The sequence below is a fragment of the Leuciscus leuciscus genome (assembly GCF_965113295.1).
Source record: "Leuciscus leuciscus genome assembly, chromosome: 15".
Classification (NCBI taxonomy): Eukaryota; Metazoa; Chordata; class Actinopteri; order Cypriniformes; family Leuciscidae; genus Leuciscus; species Leuciscus leuciscus.
In genome coordinates, this window is record NC_138739.1 from 28,155,583 (window position 1) to 28,178,530 (window position 22,948).

General features: G+C 40.9%; 2 protein-coding genes across 8 annotated transcripts in view; one reads left to right on the plus strand and one right to left on the minus strand.

The window, feature by feature from the left end:
- gatad2ab (GATA zinc finger domain containing 2Ab) overlaps positions 1 to 15,538 on the plus strand; it is a 56,731-nt gene extending 41,193 nt beyond the window's left edge. For 6 of the 7 annotated variants that reach the window (XM_082138830.1, XM_082138827.1, XM_082138832.1 and 3 more), the window contains 4 exons: positions 11,392 to 11,656; positions 11,733 to 12,163; positions 12,246 to 12,465; positions 13,645 to 15,538. In XM_082138830.1, the coding sequence (XP_081994956.1) occupies positions 11,392 to 11,656; positions 11,733 to 12,163; positions 12,246 to 12,465; positions 13,645 to 13,778 (1,050 nt within the window). In that variant the 3' untranslated portion in view covers positions 13,779 to 15,538. The remainder of the gene's footprint in view (positions 1 to 11,391; positions 11,657 to 11,732; positions 12,164 to 12,245; positions 12,466 to 13,644) is intronic. The other variant, XM_082138829.1, reaches the window with a different exon arrangement.
- tssk6 (testis-specific serine kinase 6) lies at positions 7,319 to 9,716 on the minus strand. Its single transcript, XM_082138888.1, has one exon. The coding sequence runs from the start codon at positions 8,484 to 8,486 to the stop codon at positions 7,599 to 7,601; it is 888 nt and encodes a 295-aa protein (XP_081995014.1). The 5' UTR covers positions 8,487 to 9,716; the 3' UTR covers positions 7,319 to 7,598.
- Positions 15,539 to 22,948: the final 7,410 nt, after the last annotated feature.

Here is a 22,948-nt window from a genome sequence, read left to right on the forward strand (position 1 = left end):
TTTTTTGATTGCAAAGCCATGACACCATATAATCATGCATTTTTGATTGTTGGTGGTTTTCCCTGTTGGGAAGAGGTAAAATTTGTAATTTTTACTGTTGATAACCAGGTGGCACCATTAACCCTTTAGATAGGCCTGTGCAAAAAAAAAGCTTAGTTTCTGGCTTTTACATGGAGTTATATGGAGTATAATAGCATATTTGTGTGTGTGTGTTTGTGTGTGTGTGTGTGTGTGTGTGTGTGTGTGTGTGTGTGTGTGTGAGAGAGAGAGAGAGAGAGAGTATGAGAACTCACCTTGATGCGTCTGAGAAAAATCTAAATATGCACCTCAGCTCTCAGAACTACATGGAGTAAACAAAAACAAAGTAAGTGTATTTATGCATCTGCTGCCTTTTGATGGTGAGAAATGCAGACTAAACAAAGCAAGTGGATTTAAACACTTGCATGCAAGCCTGCTGGTCATTTGATGGTGAGAAGAGCAGCAAGCAACATGAGAAAGGGCTTGACTTGTAGTGAAGTTTTAGAGATGAATATGCAGCCTGACCCCTCCAGCGAGCTGCAGGATGTATCGTCTTCTCCCTCTGACACCACAGACTCAGGAGAGTCAGATCCTGATTTGGATGTGGCACCCTCATCATCCTCTCTAGCTTCCACTGAAGGCGAGGCGGATTCGGAGGATCCTGGATCTGGGTGGATTGGGAGAAACGGCGAAGTGTGGTTTTCCACCAACGCGGAGACAACTCCCTTTCTTCAGTCTGCCAACTCCCGTGACTCCAGGGCCGACGCGCTATGCCATCGCAAGGGTCCAGAACATGGACTCCCCTGGAGTCACGGGAGTTGGCAGGCTGAAGAAAGGGAGTTGTCTCCGCGTTGGTGGAAAACCACACTTCGCCGTTTCTCCCAATCCACCCAGATCCAGGATCCTCCGAATCCGCCTCGCCTTCAGTGGAAGCTAGAGAGGATGATGAGGGTGCCACATCCAAATCAGGATCTGACTCTCCTGAGTCTGTGGTGTCAGAGGGAGAAGACGATACATCCTGCAGCTTGCTGGAGGGGTCAGGCTGCATATTCATCACTAAAACTTCACTACAAGTCAAGCCCTTTCTCATGTTGCTTGCTGCTCTTCTCACCATCAAATGACCAGCAGGCTTGCATGCAAGTGTTTAAATCCACTTGCTTTGTTTAGTCTGCATTTCTCACCATCAAAAGGCAGCAGATGCATAAATACACTTACTTTGTTTTTGTTTACTCCATGTAGTTCTGAGAGCTGAGGTGCATATTTTGATTTTCTCAGACGCATCAAGGTGAGTTCTCATACTCTCTCCCACTCACTCACACACACACACACACACACACACACACACACACACACACACACACACACACACACACACACACACACACACACACACACACACACACACACACACACACACACACACACACACACACACACACACACACACACACACACACACAAATATGCTATTATACTCCATATAACTCCATGTAAAAGCAAGCCAGAAACTAAGCTTTTTTTTGCACAGGCCTATCTAAAGGGTTAAAGGGATACTCCACCGTTTTTTCATATTAAACTATGTTATTCCCTTAACTAAGACGAGTTGATACATACCTCTCTCGTCTCAGTGCGTGTACTAAATCGCTCTGTCTTGCGGCGAAACTTTGTTAGCACTTAGCTTAGCCCAGTTCATTCAATATGGGCCAAGCAGAGAAGCTACCAAACACCTCCACGTTTTCCCTATTTAAATACAGTTACTCGCGTAGTGTAACTCGACCTAGGACGGTGACACAAAACAAAACGTTGCGCTTTTCTAAGCGTGTAAAATGGATAACTATATTGTATGGCGGAATACCATAGCAAGTGCTTGTAAGCACTTCGACTTGGCGCAGTAATATCTTCACTAGAGGGAGCGGAGGCCGGTGAGAGGATTTTTCACGAGTGAAGATATTACTGCGCCAAGTCGAAGTGCATACAAGCACTTGCTATGGTATTCCGCCATACAATATAGTAATCCATTTTACACGCTTAGAAAAGCGCAACGTTTTGTTTTGTGTCACCGTCCTAGGTCGAGTTACACTACACGAGTAACTGTATTTAAATAGGGAAAACGTGGAGGTGTTTGGTAGCTTCTCTGCTTGGCCCATATTGAATGAACTGGGCTAAGCTAAGTGCTAACAAAGTTTCGCCGCAAGACAGAGCGATTTAGTGCACGCACTGAGACGAGGGAGGTATGTATCAACTCATCTTAGTTAAGGGAATAACATAGTTTAATATGACAAATCGGTGGAGTATCCCTTTAATGGTGCCACCTGGTTATCAACAGTAAAAATTACAAATTTTACCTCTTCCCAACAGGGAAAACCACCAACAATCAAAAATGCATGATTATATGGTGTCATGGCTTTGCAATCCAAAAATGTGGTTATAATGGAAGTCAATGGGGCAAAAACAGCCACAAACAGTAAATGAGGGAGAAAAAGTTAAAATCTGATGCTACACGAAAACTAACAATGCATCAAAACCAATGTTGTTTCTAATCTTTGACATGTACAAGACAGTGATAAAAGGTAAAAAAAAAATCCAGTCCACATTCACATTTTATATTGAAAATAAGTCATTTTGTGTTTTTTTTTCCCCCAAATCGGTGACATCATTTATGAATTTGGCAATTAAAGAGTTAAAATCCTGATTTTTTTTAAAAACATTTAGTAGTTTTGAGCAGGACTGAGGTTGATTAATAGATTTATGCAAAAAAAATAGAAAAAAATATTTATCTGATACATTTTTACAGCAGTTTAAAGTAGTGGCTGTTTTCAGCCACGAACATAACGAAAGGGTAGTAAATTTGAACAATCTTTGTCATTAGGATACGTACCAAAAACTTTTAAGTTGGCTATGATTAAACCGCTTGTCAAAAAAACGCAACTTGATCGTACAGAATTAGTCATTTACAGGCCGATCTCTAATCTACCTTTTCTGTCAAAGGTACTAGAAAAGGCGGTATCCTCACAACTATGTTCCTTTTTTAGAAATAAATGATATCTGTGAGGATTTTCAGTCAGGATTTAGACCGTACCATAGTACTGAGACAGCTCTCATTAGAGTTACAAATGATTTGCTCTTATCATCCGATCGTGGTTGTATCTTGCAATTAGTGTTACTCGATCTTAGTGCTGCATTTGATACTATTGACCACCAACATTCTTTTAAATAGACTCGAAAATTATGTTGGCATTAGTGGAATTGCATTAGCATGGTTTAAATCATACTTATCTGACCGTCATCAGTTTGTAGCAATAAATGAAGAGATGTCTCATCGATCACAAGTTCAGTATGGCGTACCACAAGACTCAGAACTAGGACCGTTGCTTTTCACTCTTTACATGCTACCCTTGGGAGAAATCATCAGGAAGCATGGAATTAGTTTTCACTGTTATGCTGATGATACTCAGCTCTATATTTCTTCACGCTCTGACGAAACTTACCAATTCACAAAATTAACGGAATGCACAGCTGATATAAAAAATTGGACGACTAGTAATTTCCTACTACTTAATTCTGAAAAAACAGAGATTCTAATTATTGGACAAAGAACATCCTCACGCAATAACTTTAGAAAACTGTCTAACACTTGATGGCTGCTCTGTCAAGTCTTAGTCGTCAGTTAGGAACCTGGGTGTACTCTTTGATACCAATCTTTCATTTGAAAGTCACGTGTCTAGTATCTGTAAAACCACATTTTTCCATCTTAAAAATATATCTAAATTACGTCAACATAAATTGCGCAACACTTTTTCTAAAAGAGAAATTTCTAGGCGTTGTTTCAAATGCCTCACTCTAAATGCGCCTCGTGCAGAGGCCCTCTCGTCGGTGGAGACCGTCACATCCTCTGCGCTTCCTGTCCGGGCCTTGACCACGTGGAAGCTGCACTCGCCAAGGACGGCTGCCCTGAGTGCAACGAGATGGATCTCACCACCCTGCGGGCTCGACTGGCTGTTTTCGCCAACGACGACCACGCGCTTCCCGCTCTCTCTCTCTCTTTGCTCGAGCCGCGCAAAAAGAGCGCCGTTCACAAAGGATGCCAGAGTGGACGGAGACGAGCGAGCACACGCCGGCCCAGTACCCGCGTGCCTCGCTCTTTCCTAAGGAAACCCCCTCGCTGGTCCTGTTCATGTGCGCCCCCGTTTCGCGCATCATGCAGCGCCCTCTCGAGCTCTCTGCATGACCCAGACGGACACTATGAGTGAGTTTCACGACGCTCGCTGAAATTGCGTCACTCACATCGGCTTAGGGAAGAAAGAGAGTGTTTGAGTCCTGCTGAGGCCGGACCAACCTCCATTTCTCACACATTTCCCAGTCCCCTCTTAGTTTGGGCGGCTGGAAATGTCAATATTGCAGATAACATGCCTGTTATAAAACATGCACACCTGCAAACAAATGCTGTTTTTACAGGCGACACAAAACATGCTGCTCTCTTCTCTGCTCACGCTAACTGTCTTATGTCATTCCCCCTTGTGGCTCAGTGGTGGAATCTAAGGCTTTTGCGCCAGACCTGTGTTCGAATCCCGGCTCTGGCAGCAGGTGAAAATTATATTCACTGCGCTCGCGGCCAGCTTTCTTACGAAACAGAAAGCGACCCGCCCCTCGCGCCCTCCTGTTCACAACGGCGTGGTTAGAGTCGTAGATCATTTGCTCTCATTGACAAATGTACATTTACTCCGTATTACAGAGCCGGGATTCGAACACGGGTCTATGGCGCAAAAGCCTTAGATTCCAACACTGAGCCACAAGGGGGAATGACATAAGACAGTTAGCGCGAGCAGAGAAGAGAGCAGCATGTTTTGTGTCACCTGTAAAAACAGCATTTGTTTGCAGGTGTGCATGTTTTATAACAAGCACGTTAGCTGCAATATTGACATTTCCAGCCGCCCAAACTAAGAGGGGACTGGGATATGTGTGAGAAATGGAGGTTGGTCCGGCCTCAGCGGGACTCAAACACTCTCTTTCTTGACACTCAAGCCGATGTGAGTGACGCAGTTTCAGCGAGCGTTGTGAAACTCACTCAAAGTGTCCGTCTGGGTCATGCAGAGAGCTCGAGAGGGCTCTGCATGATGCGCGAAACGGGGGCGCACGTGAACAGGACCAGCGAGGGGGTTTCCTTAGGAAAGAGCGAGGCACGCGGGGACTGGGCCGGCGTGTGCTCGCTCGTCTCCGTCCGCTCTGGCATCCTTTGTGAACGGCGCTCTTTTTGCGCGGCTCGAGCAAAGAGAGAGAGAGAGCGGGAAGCGCGTGGTCGTCGTTGGCGAAAACAGCCAGTCGAGCCCGCAGGGTGGTGAGATCCATCTCGTCGCACTCAGGGCAGCCGCCCTTGGCGAGTGCAGCTTCCACGTGGTCACAGCCCAGACAGGAAGCGCAGAGGATGTGACGGCCTCCACCGACGAGAGGGCCTCTGCACGAGGCGCATTTAGAGTGAGGCATTTGAAACAACGCCTGGAAATTTCTCTTTTAGAAAAAGTGTGACTTAAAGGATATGGCACGCCGGATGGCACAGCAGAACAGTGGGCTGAAGGCGGCGACAGGAAGCCTGCGTCCTTAGATCTGCGTTGCAGCTGCGTGTTATTGCTTGTGTAGTAGTGATGCATCATCTGAAAAATAATAGAATGAAATGTAAACATTAATTCCATAATTATGTTACAGATCTGTACATGTACATAAATGTATAAATAGATGTATATTCCGAGGACTAGGCTACTATAATGAAAGGTAAACATTGAAACACTTCACAATAAGGTTTCATTAGTTAACATGTAAGAGATAATGTAGAGCGAGGCGGTTGTTATAGCGAATACAACCCCGACAGGCTGATCAGGACCCCGACGCGAAAATATTGATTTAAAAAGGAGTTTATTGATTTAAAATCGATTGTATTGCTTCCGCTAAAAAAAAATTCCGTTCCGTCTCTATGGTAAGAATCCTGCGTCCATAGCAACGCTGTTTTTCATGGCAACGGTGTGTTATCCTTAGCAGCGGTCTGTTATTTTTTGATAACAGACCGCTGCTAAGGATAACACACCGTTGCCATGAAAAAGGTTTATGTGGATGACATTGTATTGTGGGGATCGATCCACAATAGAAAAGCACAACAAGAGGCTCATGGACGTCCTACAGCGAGTAAGGAAGTATGGGCTAAAGTTGAATAAGGACAAGATGTCAGTTTGGAGCAAAGGAAATCACATTCCTAGGAGATAAGCTGTCAGAAGGGGGTGTCACTGCAAAAAATGCTTTTCTTACTTAGTATTTTTGTCTTGTTTCCAGTCCAAATATCTAAAAATTCTTAAATCAAGTTGTTCTAAATTCAATAAATTCTTAAATCAAGATCTTTTACTAGATAAGTAAAACTAGATAAGATATCATGTCTTGTTTTCAGGGGAAATAAATGAAAATTAAGTGAGTTTTTGCTTAAAACAAGCAAAATTATCTGTCCATGGGGTAAGAAAAATAATCTTGTTTTAAAACAAGACATAATATCTTATCTAGTTTTACTTATTTAGTAAAAGATCTTGATTTAAGAATTTATTGAATTTAGAACAACTTGATTTAAGAATTTTTAGATATTTGGACTGGAAACAAGACAAAAATACTAAGTAAGAAAAGCATTTTTTGCAGTGTGGAACCAGACAAGAGTAAAATACAAGCAATACTCAAAATGCCCAGACCCACAGACAGAAAGGCTTTATTGAGAGTGAGGGGGATGATCAAATTCGTCAGAAATGTCATACCAAACTTGTCCTCAAAAACAGTTTATTTGAGAGAACTGTTACGTGATAAAGGCGAGTTCAAATGGACAGCTGATCATGAACAAGAATGGGGACGACTAAAGACTGTCAAAGATGAACAAATATAGAAACAAAATATTACTGATGTTTCGTTCATGTTAATACATTAATTTTAACAAATGAACATTCTTGCAAAGTGATACTGTAAACATTACTTTCCTAATTATAAGAAAGATAAATACATATACATAAACATGAGTATAAACAGATGAATCATCCGACGAATAATAGAACGAAATGCTAACATTAAGTTACTTCCTAATTATTTTAATGTAGCAAGCAAGCAAAATATGATAAGCTAGCAAACTATTTGTGTTTTTCAGCAGTAAAGACAGTTAATGAAAGCTAATAAAAAAACAACTCCGTGCTATATGATACACTACACAAGACTACAAGATACGATTTAACTTAAAACAAAAATATTTACCGTTTCCATCCATTGCTGGCGCTGTAACCGAATCGCACGTCTCTGGATCGCTGTCTTTGACCTTGCAGCCAACATTAGCTTTCGGCGTAGTCACTGCTGAATCTCCATCTTAATATGTTGGCTTTGCTGCCTCATCTTCCACCAAGCAACACCAAAACTTTACTGTCCGAATGAACTTCATTCTTCCCGCTGAAATGGGTGGGGTTGTATGACGCCTGATCCAGGAAGGCGTCCGGTGCTTGAGGCCCGGCTCGCTGTTTAGCCCTGGCTTGCACTGACCCGACAGTGGAAACGCGGCTATTGTTTTATTAGCTCTAGTTCTTCAGCCACGGATGATCTGCCACCTCTTGAATGGTTGCACGTTTGGGAGGATCATACTGGAGCATAGCACGGAATAATTCCCGACATGGTTCCCCAAAAACAACGTTATCCGGATAAACCAGAGGTTTCTGCTGAAGGATGAGAAGTCGACACTGACTGGCTGCATTGAACGGCACCTGTCCAGCCAGCATGCAGAATAGAATCACCCCGAGGCTCCATATGTCATACTTCTTCGGGTCATACGGCCTTCCCATGATGATTTCCGGTGGATAATAGGTTAAAGTACCGCAGAAGGTGTTAACGAGCTCTGATGGGTCGTGACATCTCCGGGCGAAACCAAAGTCTGAAATCTTTATTTGTTCTTGGGCTGTCAACAGTACGTTTTCGCATTTGAGGTCCCGGTGGACGATGTCTGCCTGGTGGAGGTAGTTGATAGCACTGACCATCTGAGAGAACATGGTTTTGCTTTGGCGTTCTGGGATACGATGCACTTCAACTATCTTCTTATAGAGATCTTTTTCAGCAGCTTCCATCACGATACCGACTCGCCTACCGGGCATCTCGATAATTTCGTACATTTTGATAATGTTGTCGTGCTTCACTTGTCCTAAAATCGACAATTCCCTTGGCACAAACTTTTCGACGAAATCCGCTGGGAACTTTTCACGGTCCATGATTTTGATGGCCACGTTACAGCGGTGCTTCCGAGAGGAGTAGAGTCTGACTTCGGAAAAACTGCCTTCACCAATCAAAGAAATGAACTTGTAGCCAACGGATTTAAAAACATGATCAACAGGCATCATGGATATGGATGTATATCTCACTGGAGTTGAGAAACCTTGAATTGAGTTTGGATCACTTCTTTTAACAGGCACTGGCATACAGTGTTTTGTTTTGTGATGTCATAATGGAACACCCCCTGATCATATGACTGGATAGCTCATGACGTCACAAGGCCGCCAAATTCCCTTGTGAGCTCGCGCGTTCTATTTAATCAGTAGGAAATGTTATGATTTGACTGAGAAAACACTGCCGAACGAGACACCATCTTTAAATCTAAAATCTCCCTGTACATCCTTACAACGCAAACATCCTAAGCATTTAAATGGATTGTTTAAAGTCGTAAATTTTTTCTTATTATTTATTTTTATTTTTATAATATATATATATAAAAAAAATTTATACTGGGGAGAGGAGCTTGAGAGTGTCTATCTCTAGACTAACAGCAGGTGGCAGTAATGATGAAGTGATTTATTTTATGATTTGCCCTGGCCTTGAATGAATGAATGAATGAATGAATGAAGAAGCTAACCTCCTCGTTAAAATATACGTTTAAAATATAATATTACATTTTTAAGTGTCCAGTCTCTATTCACTTATGGGACTTCCGTGTAGCTTAAGAGCAGTGTAGCTAGTTAAAACTCCAAAACGTTAACTAAAACGGCAATTTCTTTGCAAAAGGAAAACAAATCTGTCGGCGTTCACTGAAGAGCTATCTTCACAGGTAAGAAAAACAGCTGATAACAGTTGGTGCATAAAGATGATGATACTATTACTTAAATAGTGAATGCTAAAGACCTATATTTTTGTGAATTGGTGAATATTGTTTCGTGGCCACGAATTAATAATACCTCTTATTAATTACCTCTTAATAATAATAATTTGTTCCCTCGTTTTACTATATTGTGGCCACGTTGTAATTCGTTAAATCAAAATAATGGATTGAATTAGTTCAACGTGTCCACTATGTATTAAAACAAGGGAACAAATAAGTCGTTGTAACAACGAATTATATATCTCGTAATAAAAAAATGTGATCATTAGAATACCTGAATTACGTTGCTTGTAAAGTTTTTGCCTCAGTCAGTTGAAGGGATGGTACAATGTGTGCTCATGATCAGGATGGCATGGCACCAGCTCTGTCAGGAAAAACAATGCAGATACTTTTCCTAACATTACAGTAGACTGGTTGTAAAACTGACATTTGATGCAAAAATTTACTTAGACTTGTTTGTTTTTGAGAGATAAAGAGACAGACATGGTCAAGGTTTAAAATGAGAGGTTTCATTTTTTTTAATTTTCAGTGAATTCATGCTGGCAAGGATTTCTGGAAATTGAAACTGTTCTTTATCTTATTGATTTTTGTGCAGAACAAGCTTACCCGGAGTTTTGCGCAGCCGTTTGCAGTGTGATGTTTCCTTTGCGAGGAAGTGGGAGCCTGATGTTGGTGTAGCTGTCTGCAATGTACTTAATGAGAAGGAAAATATGATTGTTCTAGGTTGAACGTGTGCTTCAAGTTCCTTAAGTGCAGAGCCACCATGGAGTTCCAGAACCTAGCCTGGTTTTAATATCGCTGTCCAATTCTGAGATGTGCCTTGTGAGTAAGTGCTGTTGAATACACCTCTCAGCTGTTTTGCAGAATTTTAGGACACTGTCTGATGGTCTGTTAAGTCCACCTCCGGACTTCGTGTTGATGAGGGTGTGTCCCAAACTCATCTTGGAAAGAGCTCTCTACACTGAGTCCTGATAAACAGGTAGGGCAGTGAATCTTCTTCATAGCTGTTCTGACTATGTATCCGACCACAGCCTCTTTAAACATGGACAGACTGGGAAGGCTTGCGGTGATATTTGTTTCCGTGTTCTCTTCTGCTTCAGGTTGTGTGTCGCGTCGCCGAAATGACAACATATCAGAAGGTGTTGCCTCGAGTGCCTCCTGTGCTGTCCAGTGGAGAGCAGTTGCCACTGGCTTTGATGGCATGTCTCACTACCATTCTTTTGAATGCTGACTTGAACTGCCTCGCTGTGGGATTGTTGTTACATCCATTAGCTGAGCGAATGGCAGCAAAAAACAGCTCAACGTGGTCCTGGCTAAATTTGTAGGTCAGCAGATATTGTTACTGCGATGTCGGTGGTCTCACATATAATTGTTTAAAACTTTTTATTTCCACCAGGAAGCCAAGGAAGGCAGTTTTCTTGCCTGTTTCAACAAGGGGTCGTCCGTTAATGCCTGGCTCTTTCAATCCACTAATGTAATCGTAAGCTTCCATTAAGAAGGCCATGTTGGTGTTTTCATTAACGGGCCTCAGGGGACTTTTAAATCCCCTGGCGATGGGATTTCTGGAATTCATCAGAAATTCATCAGATCAAAAAGGCTGTCGAATGTCTCCAGGAATTTACATGTTGGCTCACAGCCAGCAAACTGGGGGAGCTGGGAACCACACTGGCGCTTTAGGGTCTGTGCAGCAAAGTTTACCTTCATTTTTTGACTTTGCCAATCTATATGAGCTGATCTCAGTTTGTTGCCTAGATGTAGCCCTTCGTCCTTTTGCAGTCTGTGTAAAGACTTGATGTATTACCATTTTATGCTCTTTCCACAGGGATCTACAATAATGCCACAGGACCCCAAGGTTATCATATACCTTGAAGTTTTGCTTCCTGAGCTTTATAACCCATTCTCTCCTCCTGACAGGATCTTTTGGAATTCTCCAAAGTTGTACACAAAAAGCCAAATAAAGTTTTCATTTACACAACATTACGCACATGGTTTGACAGTTTTTGAACATCACTTGATTAGAGCTGTTAAACTTGGCAGATAAACAATTTTAACAGTCAAATAAAACAGTGAAAGATTTGTCACTGATGGAAAAATTCCTTGAATATGTGTACTTAAAGTATAGCTCTTTCTGATTGTGTTTTACAGATCAGTAGTTTGTTCAAATAAAGTGTTTTGTCTTGATGAACTGATATTCTAGAAATCATCTCACCGTCATGTTTTCCCATGTCCAGGCCTCTTCAACCGGTTTGAAGACCTCTCAGTCTGGTCTGGGCAGCAGCACCTCAACTGTCAACTCCAACGACTCTCCCGCCAGCCGGCAGGCTGCCGCCAAACTTGCGTTACGGAAACAGTTGGAGAAAACCCTCCTTGAGATCCCACCACCTAAACCTCCAGCACCAGAGCTCAATTTCCTGCCCTCGGCGGCCAATAATGAGTTCATCTACCTGGTGGGGCTGGAGATGGTGGTGCAGAACCTGCTAGACACGCTGGCTAAAAGTGGGTACAGCCTAGAAAAGCACATGGCATGAGCTGTGAAACTATACCATGCTAATATCACTTGTTTTCTTTCCAGGTAAGCAGCCGCAGACTGAATCTGCATCAACCCCGGCACTCAAGGAGCCTTTTAAGTGTTCGCAGTGCCAGACAGACTTCACCTCTCGCTGGAGGCAGGAGAAAAGCAACGGCTCCATCCTGTGTGAGCATTGCATGAGCTCCAACCAGAAGAAGGTGCTGAAGGCCGAGCACACCAGCCGCCTGAAGGCCGCATTCGTCAAAGCCCTTCAGCAGGAGCAGGAGATCGAGCAGCGCATCCTGCAGCAGGCCTCCTCCTCGCCCGTCTCCAAGACCACCACCACCTCATCTTCGTCCTCCTCATCCTCGCCGGTGATTAAATCCGAACACGTGCTGGTGTCTCCGCAGTACAAGCAGGTGCGCACGTCGCTGGCCCAGCAGACCAACAGAGGGACGACGGTCGGTCGCTACCACACCATCACCACTAAGCAGGTAATGGATACTCCTAGTTTGGCTGTTATGTGTCCATAACATAGCTTTTTTCTGATTTTGAACATGTTCCCCCCCCCCTCAGACTCCAGCCCAGCTGTCCCGCAGCATACAGCAGGCGGTGAGCGCGGGCGCACGCGGGGTGAGCCACAGCTTCTCCACGTCCTCTCAGCTCCAGAACGCCGTCACGGCCGCAGCGCTGGTCAGCAGGCCAGGTAAGCATGCCGTGAGGGCGGGGGAAAAGGGCTCCAGCAGCAGCAACCCCAACACCAATACCTGGAGGAAACAGAACAGCGGCACCACAGGTAGATGATGCCTACTTAAAAAAGTGTCTGCCCCTTCCTGTCTCCTCTTTTCCTGTATCCTTTTCCTGTATCTGCGCACCTTTTTTGGTGTACAGTAGCTGATTGATACTGCAAAGGGCAAACATACAAAAATGGGCTAAAAGTGCTCGTCAACATACATGTGACACATTTTTCTTAACACAAAAATCCAGTATATTTTATTTGATATATACAGTAGTCAACATTTAAAGTGGATCAAAACCTTTCATCAATTTTTTTTTTTGGTATTTTGATGAACGGAATAGTACAGAATTTTAACAATGATCATACTTTTAATAAGTAAATGTCCTCTTTTTTTTTATTTAAAAAAAAAAAATTTGGTATGTTACCATCATAACTATTGATTATTACAGTTCTGTATTATTTGATTATTCAAAAACAATCATGTCATGACATCCTTTCAACTCTGCATGGACAAGTAAACGTCTTTTTATCACTAACTGCAACCCTGTTACCATCTTAACTATCAGTTCTTTAAAATCTTTGCTTTTTCAATTAATCAAAAACCATCATATAACATCATCCTTTCATTTGGTACTTTTTGATTATTAAAAAACTGTTTGTCATCTTTTTTTTATACTATGGACAAGTAAACGTCTCTTCTCTTTTTTTTAACTACTTTATCTTACATTATTAAATGTGTAAGAAGTGGACGATCTTAAAATGTCAACCCTGTTCCCATCACAACTGTCAATTTATTAAAATTCTGTATTATTCAATTCATTAAACTCAAATGGCATCATCCTTTCCACTCTTTATGGATGCGTACATTTTTCCTTTCTGTACCTTTTCTTGCGTTATTAGGTATGTAAAAATCGAACTGAAAATCTTAAATTCCTCAACCCTGTTATCATGAATTTTGCATAGTAAACAATTGATTATTGGGAAAAATGGGTATTGGTTAACAAATATCAGCTGTTGTTTTTCTAATAAACAACATGTAGTGTCATGACCTTTAGCATAGGGCTAGTAATTGCTAGGTGTTACCTCACAACCCTGTTTTGAAAGGCAAAGCTAGCTCGCAGTGCAGTCATTAACAGTCTTCAAACGGTCTTTGTTCAAAAAAATCTTGTAGATATGTATTTGGTCAACCTTTCGAAATTAATAATCATTAACCACTTCACATTCTCCCCCCGACAGGTGTCACCATGGCTTATGTCAACCCCAGTCTGTCCGTGCACAGGACGACGTCTCCGGTGGACCGCCAGCGAGAGTACCTCTTGGACATGATCCCTTCCCGCTCCATTTCCCAAACGGCAAACACATGGAAGTAGTGCCCTGATCAAATCTCCCTACATTTTCACACAATTATAGTCCTGTCTTGTTGGACATCTGGTCGGTTATCAGTATCAGACAACCAGCCCATAAGCAATAATAAAATAAAAAAAAAATTATATTTTCTCTCTATTTCTCCTGCGAGACCCTTAGTTGTACAGTCTAAGGTAAGACCCAATAGGCCAAGTGTCCTAGAGAAGAACTGTACCGGGATCAGAGATCAAGGAGACACAAGGACCTTTTCTACAGGCCTTTGTATCCATCTACTGAATTTCACCATTACCCAATGGGCTTTAGTGATCTAATACACATCCATGGTGGTGATATCACCCACAACTCTCAATTTACGGCCCTCCAGGTGGAGAAATTCCTCCATTATGTGAAACTAAAGCCTCCGTTCAGCATTTTCCGAGACTCATGGACATACTTACCCACAGGAAGTGGAGGACACAGGACCGGAGGGATCCCGCGTGACGCCACGGATTGACCTTTTTGTGGACCATGCTATCCAATCACTTCAGCTCCCGATTTCTGCCCCACAGCGTCTCATGAACAGATATGAAAGTGTATGTTTGTGTATTTGATGTCAATACATTGCTTTTTTGTTTTGTTTTGTTTTTAGCTTCACTGTGGACTCATTCCACCCTTTTCAAAATGGCCTTTTTTTAAAGGCTACAAGTTTAAGGAATTGTTATACTGTTGAGGTGGTTATACATCTGCTGGTGTAGTGTGTGTGTGTGTGTTTTTAAATACTTTGGGTTGTTTCTTTTTTTCTTCGTAAGCTTCTAAAAGACATTTAACCAAGAGTTGTGCATCAGGGATGGTTACAGAGATGGACGTAACTAACAAAAAGCAGCAGCCACAACAGGACTACTACTACTAGACCTTCATGTTTGTGCGATTTGTTAATCAGATGAGTCTGACGGTAGCTCATTTTTATTTTTCTTACAGGAACAATTGATATATTACGTTACACTTTGTTACCGTTGTGATGTGCTCCCCCTTAGGCTTTCTTATAACGGCATCTAGGTAATATTTGGATGTTGTGTTATTTATAAATGTCACTTTAGATGAAGGAAATCTTGTTAGCTCCTTCCCAAATAGCTTCAAAGGGTTGTGAATTTAAGATTGGACTGTATTTAGGGTGTATAAATGCAATTTTTAATTATTATTTTTGTCTAAAGCACAATTCATTTGTGTCCCGTCTATACCATTTTAGATCCTGTTGGAAGTCGTACCGCTTAAGTCACGGCTTTATCTTTCCTTAAAGGAAATGTTTGGGTTGAAAGCATTTCTGCTTATTGAATGTAGCACACAATCTTAGCTAAATGAAACTGAGTCCTACCTGTCAGGTGGTGGTCATGTTGTTTTTACCATCTCTTATTTTCCTTTCATCCGATTTGGTTTGCTAGCAGTACGCTCTGTATTTTAGCAGTTATATTATATACCACAGCTCGGGTCCTTAGTCATCGCAGTACAACAAACACATCTAGTAAGGTCTGCTTCAGTCGATTCATCTTTTTCTTTTCTCGGAATGATCCGTTCCGTGATCTCGAATGCCTGTGTAGTGTTTCGGACACAAAAGCTGACTGTTGTTCTGACTACTGCTGACAACTAACACCATTCCATTTCCCCCGGGATGCTGCCATTGTGTAGCATCTCTTTTATGAATTGTTTAAAAAAAAAAAATATTTTTTTTTCATCTGTTTCTGCTCTGTCAGCTAATAATTATAATAAAAACTAATTTTAACCAGTTTCATCTGCTGTGTGGGTGTATTTTTTTTTTCCAAAATAGAATCTAATTTGAATTAATTGATGGTGTTTGAGGGGCAATGTGAAAGCTTTTAGTCAGTGAAGGTAATTTGATATGAATGAAAGGGCTATGAGGGATAAAGATGTAAGTTTCAAAGGAATAAAATAAAAATTGCCAAACTGATTGCTGTTATGTTCAAGTAGAATGGAAAAGTAGATTTTTTTTTTTATAAATTTGAATAGCTCTAACCATACAAAATCATAGCGACCAATTGATAATTTTTTTTTAGCATTTCAATTGTTGTATGAATGTAATTGTGTATATATACAATTAAATGCAATAAAATTGCATGTATGAATAAATAGTGTAAAATAAGTTTCAGCAATTTTGAGTAATGTCAATTGTGATCATTAAATTTTATTATATTGTCATTTGGCCACCTTGCTCTCTAGATATCACCATCTTCATGGGCCATTAAAAGACACACTTTGGTCACCCACTTACCTTTCCTAACCATTCTTATTAGAGCAATTTACGAGTTTCTCCATTGTTTGAGGATATTCAGCCTCAGACTGTTCTCCCAAAACAATAAAACTGATCATTTTTCTCAGTCATGATTGATGTCCATAAAATTCAGAGATTATGATACTCTTATCGAAATACACAGTGGCTGTTTTTCTGTAATTTGCTTATTGGTGGGCACATTATTTAAACGGCTGTCTGATGGGCACCTTTTGTATTCTGTAATATCCACCTATTAGAAGTTGGTGAGATGCAAATAAGGTCCTATTCAAATATCAAAAATATCTTATGTATAAGCGGTTTCACATTTAAAAGTACCATTAACAGAAGTGACCATATCTAAAAACATTAACAGACATATACTTACAACTGCAATTAAAAAAAGACATACCAATAGAGCCGAGTATTTATTTAATTTAATAGTGAGAAGATTGTTTAATTGTATGTTATTTAAAAAAAAAATATTGAGGTATTCTATCTGTATGCTTAAATGGCCTATTAATTATTGATCTGATATTGTCTGATGTAACCATGTACCATTTAGGATAAATAATTGTATTCAAGTCACAAACAAGGGTTACGCCAAATCTTCATTTCAAATATTTTATTTGTAACAAACACAATATAACAACCACTTAAAATGATTGCTGCTGCATGAACAACTGTTGCAGAGCACTTCTAGCATCTGAGCATCTTTATCACGATCACCACACCACTCTGGCACAAATCTGTCCATGTCCAATTCACACAAGTTGTGCAGTGTACAGCATCTGTTTCTGTCGTGGAAATCTGATTGGTATTTAATATAGGGATGTGAGAACCATCGATAGCACCCACGCACTGTGGAATTCCAAACCTCTCTTCGAAGTAATCTGCCATCTCAGATAGTTTGTCCTGTGGCCAGTTGCATAAACTGTTAAGACTAGTCTTAAAAGTTAGTCATCCAATTTTATTCTTTAAAACTGTTAATAACTTTTTAAAGTCAGTAACATAAAAACGTAGATTGGTCTAATTTGACACCGAACAGTAAGACTGATTACCCCTAACTAACTTCTAGTTGATCATACTAGTTATTAAGACACAGTCTTAACATAATGGCTATGTTTATGCAACTGGCCCCTGGTCTGGTGTTTAAGTCAAGTCAAGTCATCTTCATTTATATAACGCTTTTAACAATGTAGATTGTTCCAAAGCGGCTTTACATTGATAATAGGAAATTAAAGTAACAGAGATTGTTTTGGCTTTATAGCAGCTCTAGAATATAGTTGTTGTGCAGCTAAAGTTAGTTTTGATTGATTCACTTACGTCGCAACGATCATTAGTTATTAACTTAGGGGCCGCTAACACGATACCGTTTTAACAGAAAACTCAAGTTCTTTCTTCGCAAACTTCAAAAACGCGAACCCGTGAGAACGCTGATGGCGTGCACATGCGTATTACGAGTTCAGTCTATAGGTATGCGCTTTTGAATATATGTGCGCAGGCGTGTACTATCATTTCCCGGAAGTGTAATATATGTAGTTCGTGTGCCCACTATGAAGTACGCACCCCTACACATAAGCACTGTCACCACAGTATCAGTTCTCCCCCCAGCCAGTGCGGGAGAGATAATAAATGTAGATTGTGTGCCCACTGTAAAGTACGCACCCCTACACATGCAAACTGTTTCCATATCAGTTCTCACCCCCGGCTTGCACTGGAGATGTGATAAAGGATGCGCCCGCTGTGAAGCGCGAGTCCCTGCACATGAGCGCTGTTCACACAACATTAAAAGCACGTCTCCAGTCTTCATTTAACCCCTAGCTATGCGGGCCAAGGCCTGGGAGGCCATCCCCGGTATGTCAGAGTGGGTGTTGAATATAATAAAATGAGGCTACTCGCTACAGTTTGCTCGCAGTCCCCCGCGCTTTTCAGCCGTGGTCGAAACGACAGTGAGAAGGGATGTTGCCCACGTTCTTCGCACCAAAGTGTCGAAACTGTTAGAAAAGGGAGCTGTCGAACCAAAAAGGCTTCTTCTGGCTCTATTTTTTTTCATTTTTCGTTTGTGGTTTACAAATCGGTTTATAGGTTTGATATTTAATTTGCTGAAACGCCCCTTTCATCTGATTGGTCAAAACGCTCCGCCTTCAGTTGGCTACAAGATTTTCTTTCTGTCAGGCAAAATAAGAGTCAGTACGAGTCTGTTTAAAGACACTGTTTAACCCTTGTGCATTGTTTCAATTTACTACCCTTTCGTTATGTTTGTGGCTGAAAACAGCCACTACTTTAAACTGCTGTAAAAATGTATCAGATAAATATTTTTTTCACATTTTTTTGCATAAATCTATTAATCAACCTCAGTCCTGCTCAAAAATACTAAATGTTTAAAAAAAATTCAGGATTTTAACTCTTTAATTGCCAAATTCGTAAATGATGTCACTGATTTGGGAAAAAAACCCCACAAAATTACTAATTTTCAATATAAAATGTGAATGTGGACTGGATTTTTTTAAACCTTTTATCAGTGTCTTGGACATGTCAAAGATTAGAAACAACATTGGTTTTGATGCATTGTTAGTTTTTGTGCAGCATCAGATTTTTACTTTTTCTCCCTCATTTACTGTTCGTGGCTGTTTTTGCCCCATTTGTTTATTTGTTTATTTATTTGGATCCCCATTAGCTTCCACAATGTGGTTGCTAGTCTTCCTGGGGCCCATAAAAGTGCTGAAACGTATGTACAATTAAAATACACAAATATAACATACATAAATATAACATAACATAACCACATGTATACATTTATACACATATACACATTCACACACATACAGCATTTGAAAAAGTCAGTACCTACAGCATTTGAAAAAGTCAGTACCTATAACAGTCACAAATTAACTGATGTAATACTATTAATTGTAATCTGTTTTAGAGTCTTCTTAAAATTACATATGTTGGATATTTGCCTTGTTCTTAAGTCCAATTTATTCCAAGCAGATGATGATCTAACTAATACTGTTCTTGTCATACAATTGGACCTTGCCGATGGAACCACTAACACACCTGAGCTCACCTGACGCGTAACATGTCCGTGACAATACCCACTAAAAACCAATTTATCTACAAAAGATTTTGGATTGTTTTTAAATAGAGCATTGTGCATATAACAGAGAAGACTTATATTGAGTTTGTCCTCCACCTTTATCCAGCCCAAACAGGTATGCATTTTATCCACACTAGAGCGAAAAGAGCAACCTAGGGCTACTCTTGCAGCTCTGTTCTGAACGATTTGTAATTTTTTCAGATGTCCCTGTGTAGCACTGGACCAAATTACTGGACAGTACCCCAGATGTGACAGAACTAAAGACTGGACAACTGTTTTCATAACTAATGGTGGACAATATACTGAACATCTCCGGGAAAAAGCAATGCCTTTAGCCATTTTAGACACAATATAATCAATCTGATCAGCCCAAGAGAGCTGACTATCCAGCTTCACACCCAAGAGTTTAGTCTGACTCACCTGCTCTACCACAGATGTATCAATAATTAGATTTAAGTTGCAAGGATTGCCAAGCATACGTTTAGTACCAAAGACTATACATTTAGTTTTAGATATATTGAAGGCTAATTTATTAAGTTTCACCCAATTTGTAATGGCATTAAGTTCATTCTGCAAGGTGCAACTTATGTCAGTTATTGTAGGTGATGCATAAAACATTGTAGCATCATCTGCATAAAGTACAACATCTGCTCTTGAAACAGCATGTGACAGATCATTAACAAACACAGAAAACAACAATGGACCCAAACAGCTGCCCTGGGGAATACCGCATGACAACTGTTTACAATCAGAAAAGCTCCCATTGAAAAATACCCGCTGACTTCTACCAGAGAGATAACTGCATATCAAGGACACAGACTGATGTGAAAACCCATAGCACTTAAGCTTAGACAGTAAAATGTCATGGTCAATAACATCAAAAGCTGCTGTGAAATCCAGCAGCACAGCACCCACAAGCTTTTTATCATCCATAAAAGTTAACCACTGGTCTACCATTTGTACCAATGCAGTATTAGTGGAGTGTCCTGGCTTATAAGCATGCTGTGAATTGGAGAGCAAATTATTCGATACAAAGTACTGCATCATTTGATTAAAAAGTAACTTTTCAAATATTTTGCTCAATATAGGTAGAATGTTAATTGGTCTACAATTTGATTCAGTGAGACCTAATCTATCATCTTTCACTAAAGGTATAATTTTAGACTGCTTCCAAATTTCCGGAAACACCCCACTTATCACAGATCTATTAAAAATGTGACTGATAGGCTTGCATAAGATATTAGCGACAGTTTTAAAAATTTTGCCATCCAAGTGATCTATACCTGCAGTTTTTTCCTCCGGGAGAGAGAGCAACATCTTTTCAACAACTTCTTCTCTAACTGTACCAAATGTCAATGAACAAGATTTATTCCTCATAATGTTCTTCACATTACTACAAGGTGAATCCTTAGGGTATGATAACATACTAGATCTTAAATTTGCTGTTTTCTTTATAAAAAAGTCATTCAAATGATTTGCTATATCCAAAGGTTTAGTAATTATTTCTGCTGCTGTTTCCAAATACATATTAGAACACTTTGGTTTTTTACACATTATTTCATTTATAACTTTCCACAATTGCTTGCTGTTATTTGATGAATTACTAATCTTTTGGCTAAAATATATTTTCTTTTTTAATCTATTTAGCTTTGTCACTTTATTTCTCAACTTACAATAATACCTTTCATCTATATCACTTTTAGATTTTAGAGTTTCAGCTTTGGCATTGTCCCTTTCCCTCATTATAGATTTCAGCTCGGCATCTAACCAAGGAGCATTATTGCCTTTTATCGACCTTTTTTCTAATTGGTGCATGTTTGTCAACTATTTTCACAAACCTATCCATAAAAATACGTAAAGAAGCATTAACATCCTCCTCGTCACCCCCCCATTGACTTCTATTATAACCACATTTTTTGATTGCAAAGCCATAACACCATATAATCATGCATTTTTGATTGTTGGTGGTTTTCCCTGTTGGGAAGAGGTAAAATTTGTAATTTTTACTGTTGATAACCAGGTGGCACCATTAACCCTTTAGATAGGCCTGTGCAAAAAAAAGCTTAGTTTCTGGCTTTTACATGGAGTTATATGGTTATAATAGCATATTTGTGTGTGTGTGTGTGTGTGTGTGTGTGTGGGAGAGAGTATGAGAACTTTGACCTCACCTTGATGTGTCTGAGAAAATCAAAATATGCACCTCAGCTCTCAGAACTACATGGAGTAAACAAAAACAAAGTAAGTGTATTTATGCATCTGCTGCCTTTTGATGGTGAGAAATGCAGACTAAACAAAGCAAGTGGATTTAAACACTTGCATGCAAGCCTGCTGGTCATTTGATGGTGAGAAGAGCAGCAAGCAACATGAGAAAGGGCTTGACTTGTAGTGAAGTTTTAGTGATGAATATGCAGCCTGACCCCTCCAGCGAGCTGCAGGATGTATCGTCTTCTCCCTCTGACACCACAGACTCAGGAGAGTCAGATCCTGATTTGGATGTGGCACCCTCATCATCCTCTCTAGCTTCCACTGAAGGCGAGGAAGATTCGGAGGATCCTGGATCTGGGTGGATTGGGAGAAACGGCGAAGTGTGGTTTTCCACCAACGCGGAGACAACTCCCTTTCTTCAACCTGCCAGAGGTGTGACTCCAGGGCCGACACGCTATGCCATCGCAAGGGTCCAGAACATGGATTCTGTGTTCAACGGATTCTGTTTTTTACGGAGCAGATGATTGACCTCATTGTCAGCATGACCAACCTCCATGGGCGCCGCACAATGAGAAACTGGACCGGGGTGGACTCCACAGATCTCCGTGCCTATATGGGGCTACTGATTTTGGCCGGCGTCTACAGGTCCAGAGGGGAGTCCACACGTTGCCTGTGGGATCATCGCCTTCCCCTCCTATTTTTACTCCGTAAAAAACAGATTGAACACAGAATCCATGTTCTGGACCCTTGCGATGGCATAGCGCGTCGGCCCTGGAGTCACGGGAGTTGGCAGGCTGAAGAAAGGGAGTTGTCTCTGCGTTGGTGGAAAACCACACTTCGCTGTTTCTCCCAATCCACCCAGATCCAGGATTGTCCGAATCCTCCTCTCCTTCAGTGGAAGCTAGAGGAGGATGATGAGGGTGCCACATCCAAATCAGGATCTGACTCTCCTGAGTCTGTGGTGTCAGAGGGAGAAGACGATACATCCTGCAGCTCGCTGGAGGGGTCAGGCTGCATATTCATCTCTAAAACTTCACTACAAGTCAAGCCCTTTCTCATGTTGCTTGCTGCTCTTCTCACCATCAAATGACCAGCAGGCTTGCATGCAAGTGTTTAAATCCACTTGCTTTGTTTAGTCTGCATTTCTCACCATCAAAAGGCAGCAGATGCATAAATACACTTACTTTGTTTTTGTTTACTCCATGTAGTTCTGAGAGCTGAGGTGCATATTTTGATTTTCTCAGACGCATCAAGGTGAGTTCTCATACTCTCTCCCACTCACACACACACACACACACACACACACACACACACACACACACACACACACACACACACACACACACACACACACACACACACACACACACACACACACACACACACACACACACACACACACGCTATTATACTCCATATAACTCCATGTAAAAGCCAGAAACTAAGCTTTTTTTTTGCACAGGCCTATCTAAAGGGTTAATGGTGCCACCTGGTTATCAACAGTAAAAATTACAAATTTGACCTCTTCCCAACAGGGAAAACCACCAACAATCAAAAATGCATGATTATATGGTGTCATGGCTTTGCAATCAAAAAATGTGGTTATAATA

Excerpts from the sequence above, each read along its gene's own strand:
- tssk6 (XM_082138888.1), bottom strand. The coding sequence starts at position 8,486 with ATGCCAGTGCCTGTTAAAAGAAGTGATCCAAACTCAATTCAAGGTTTC.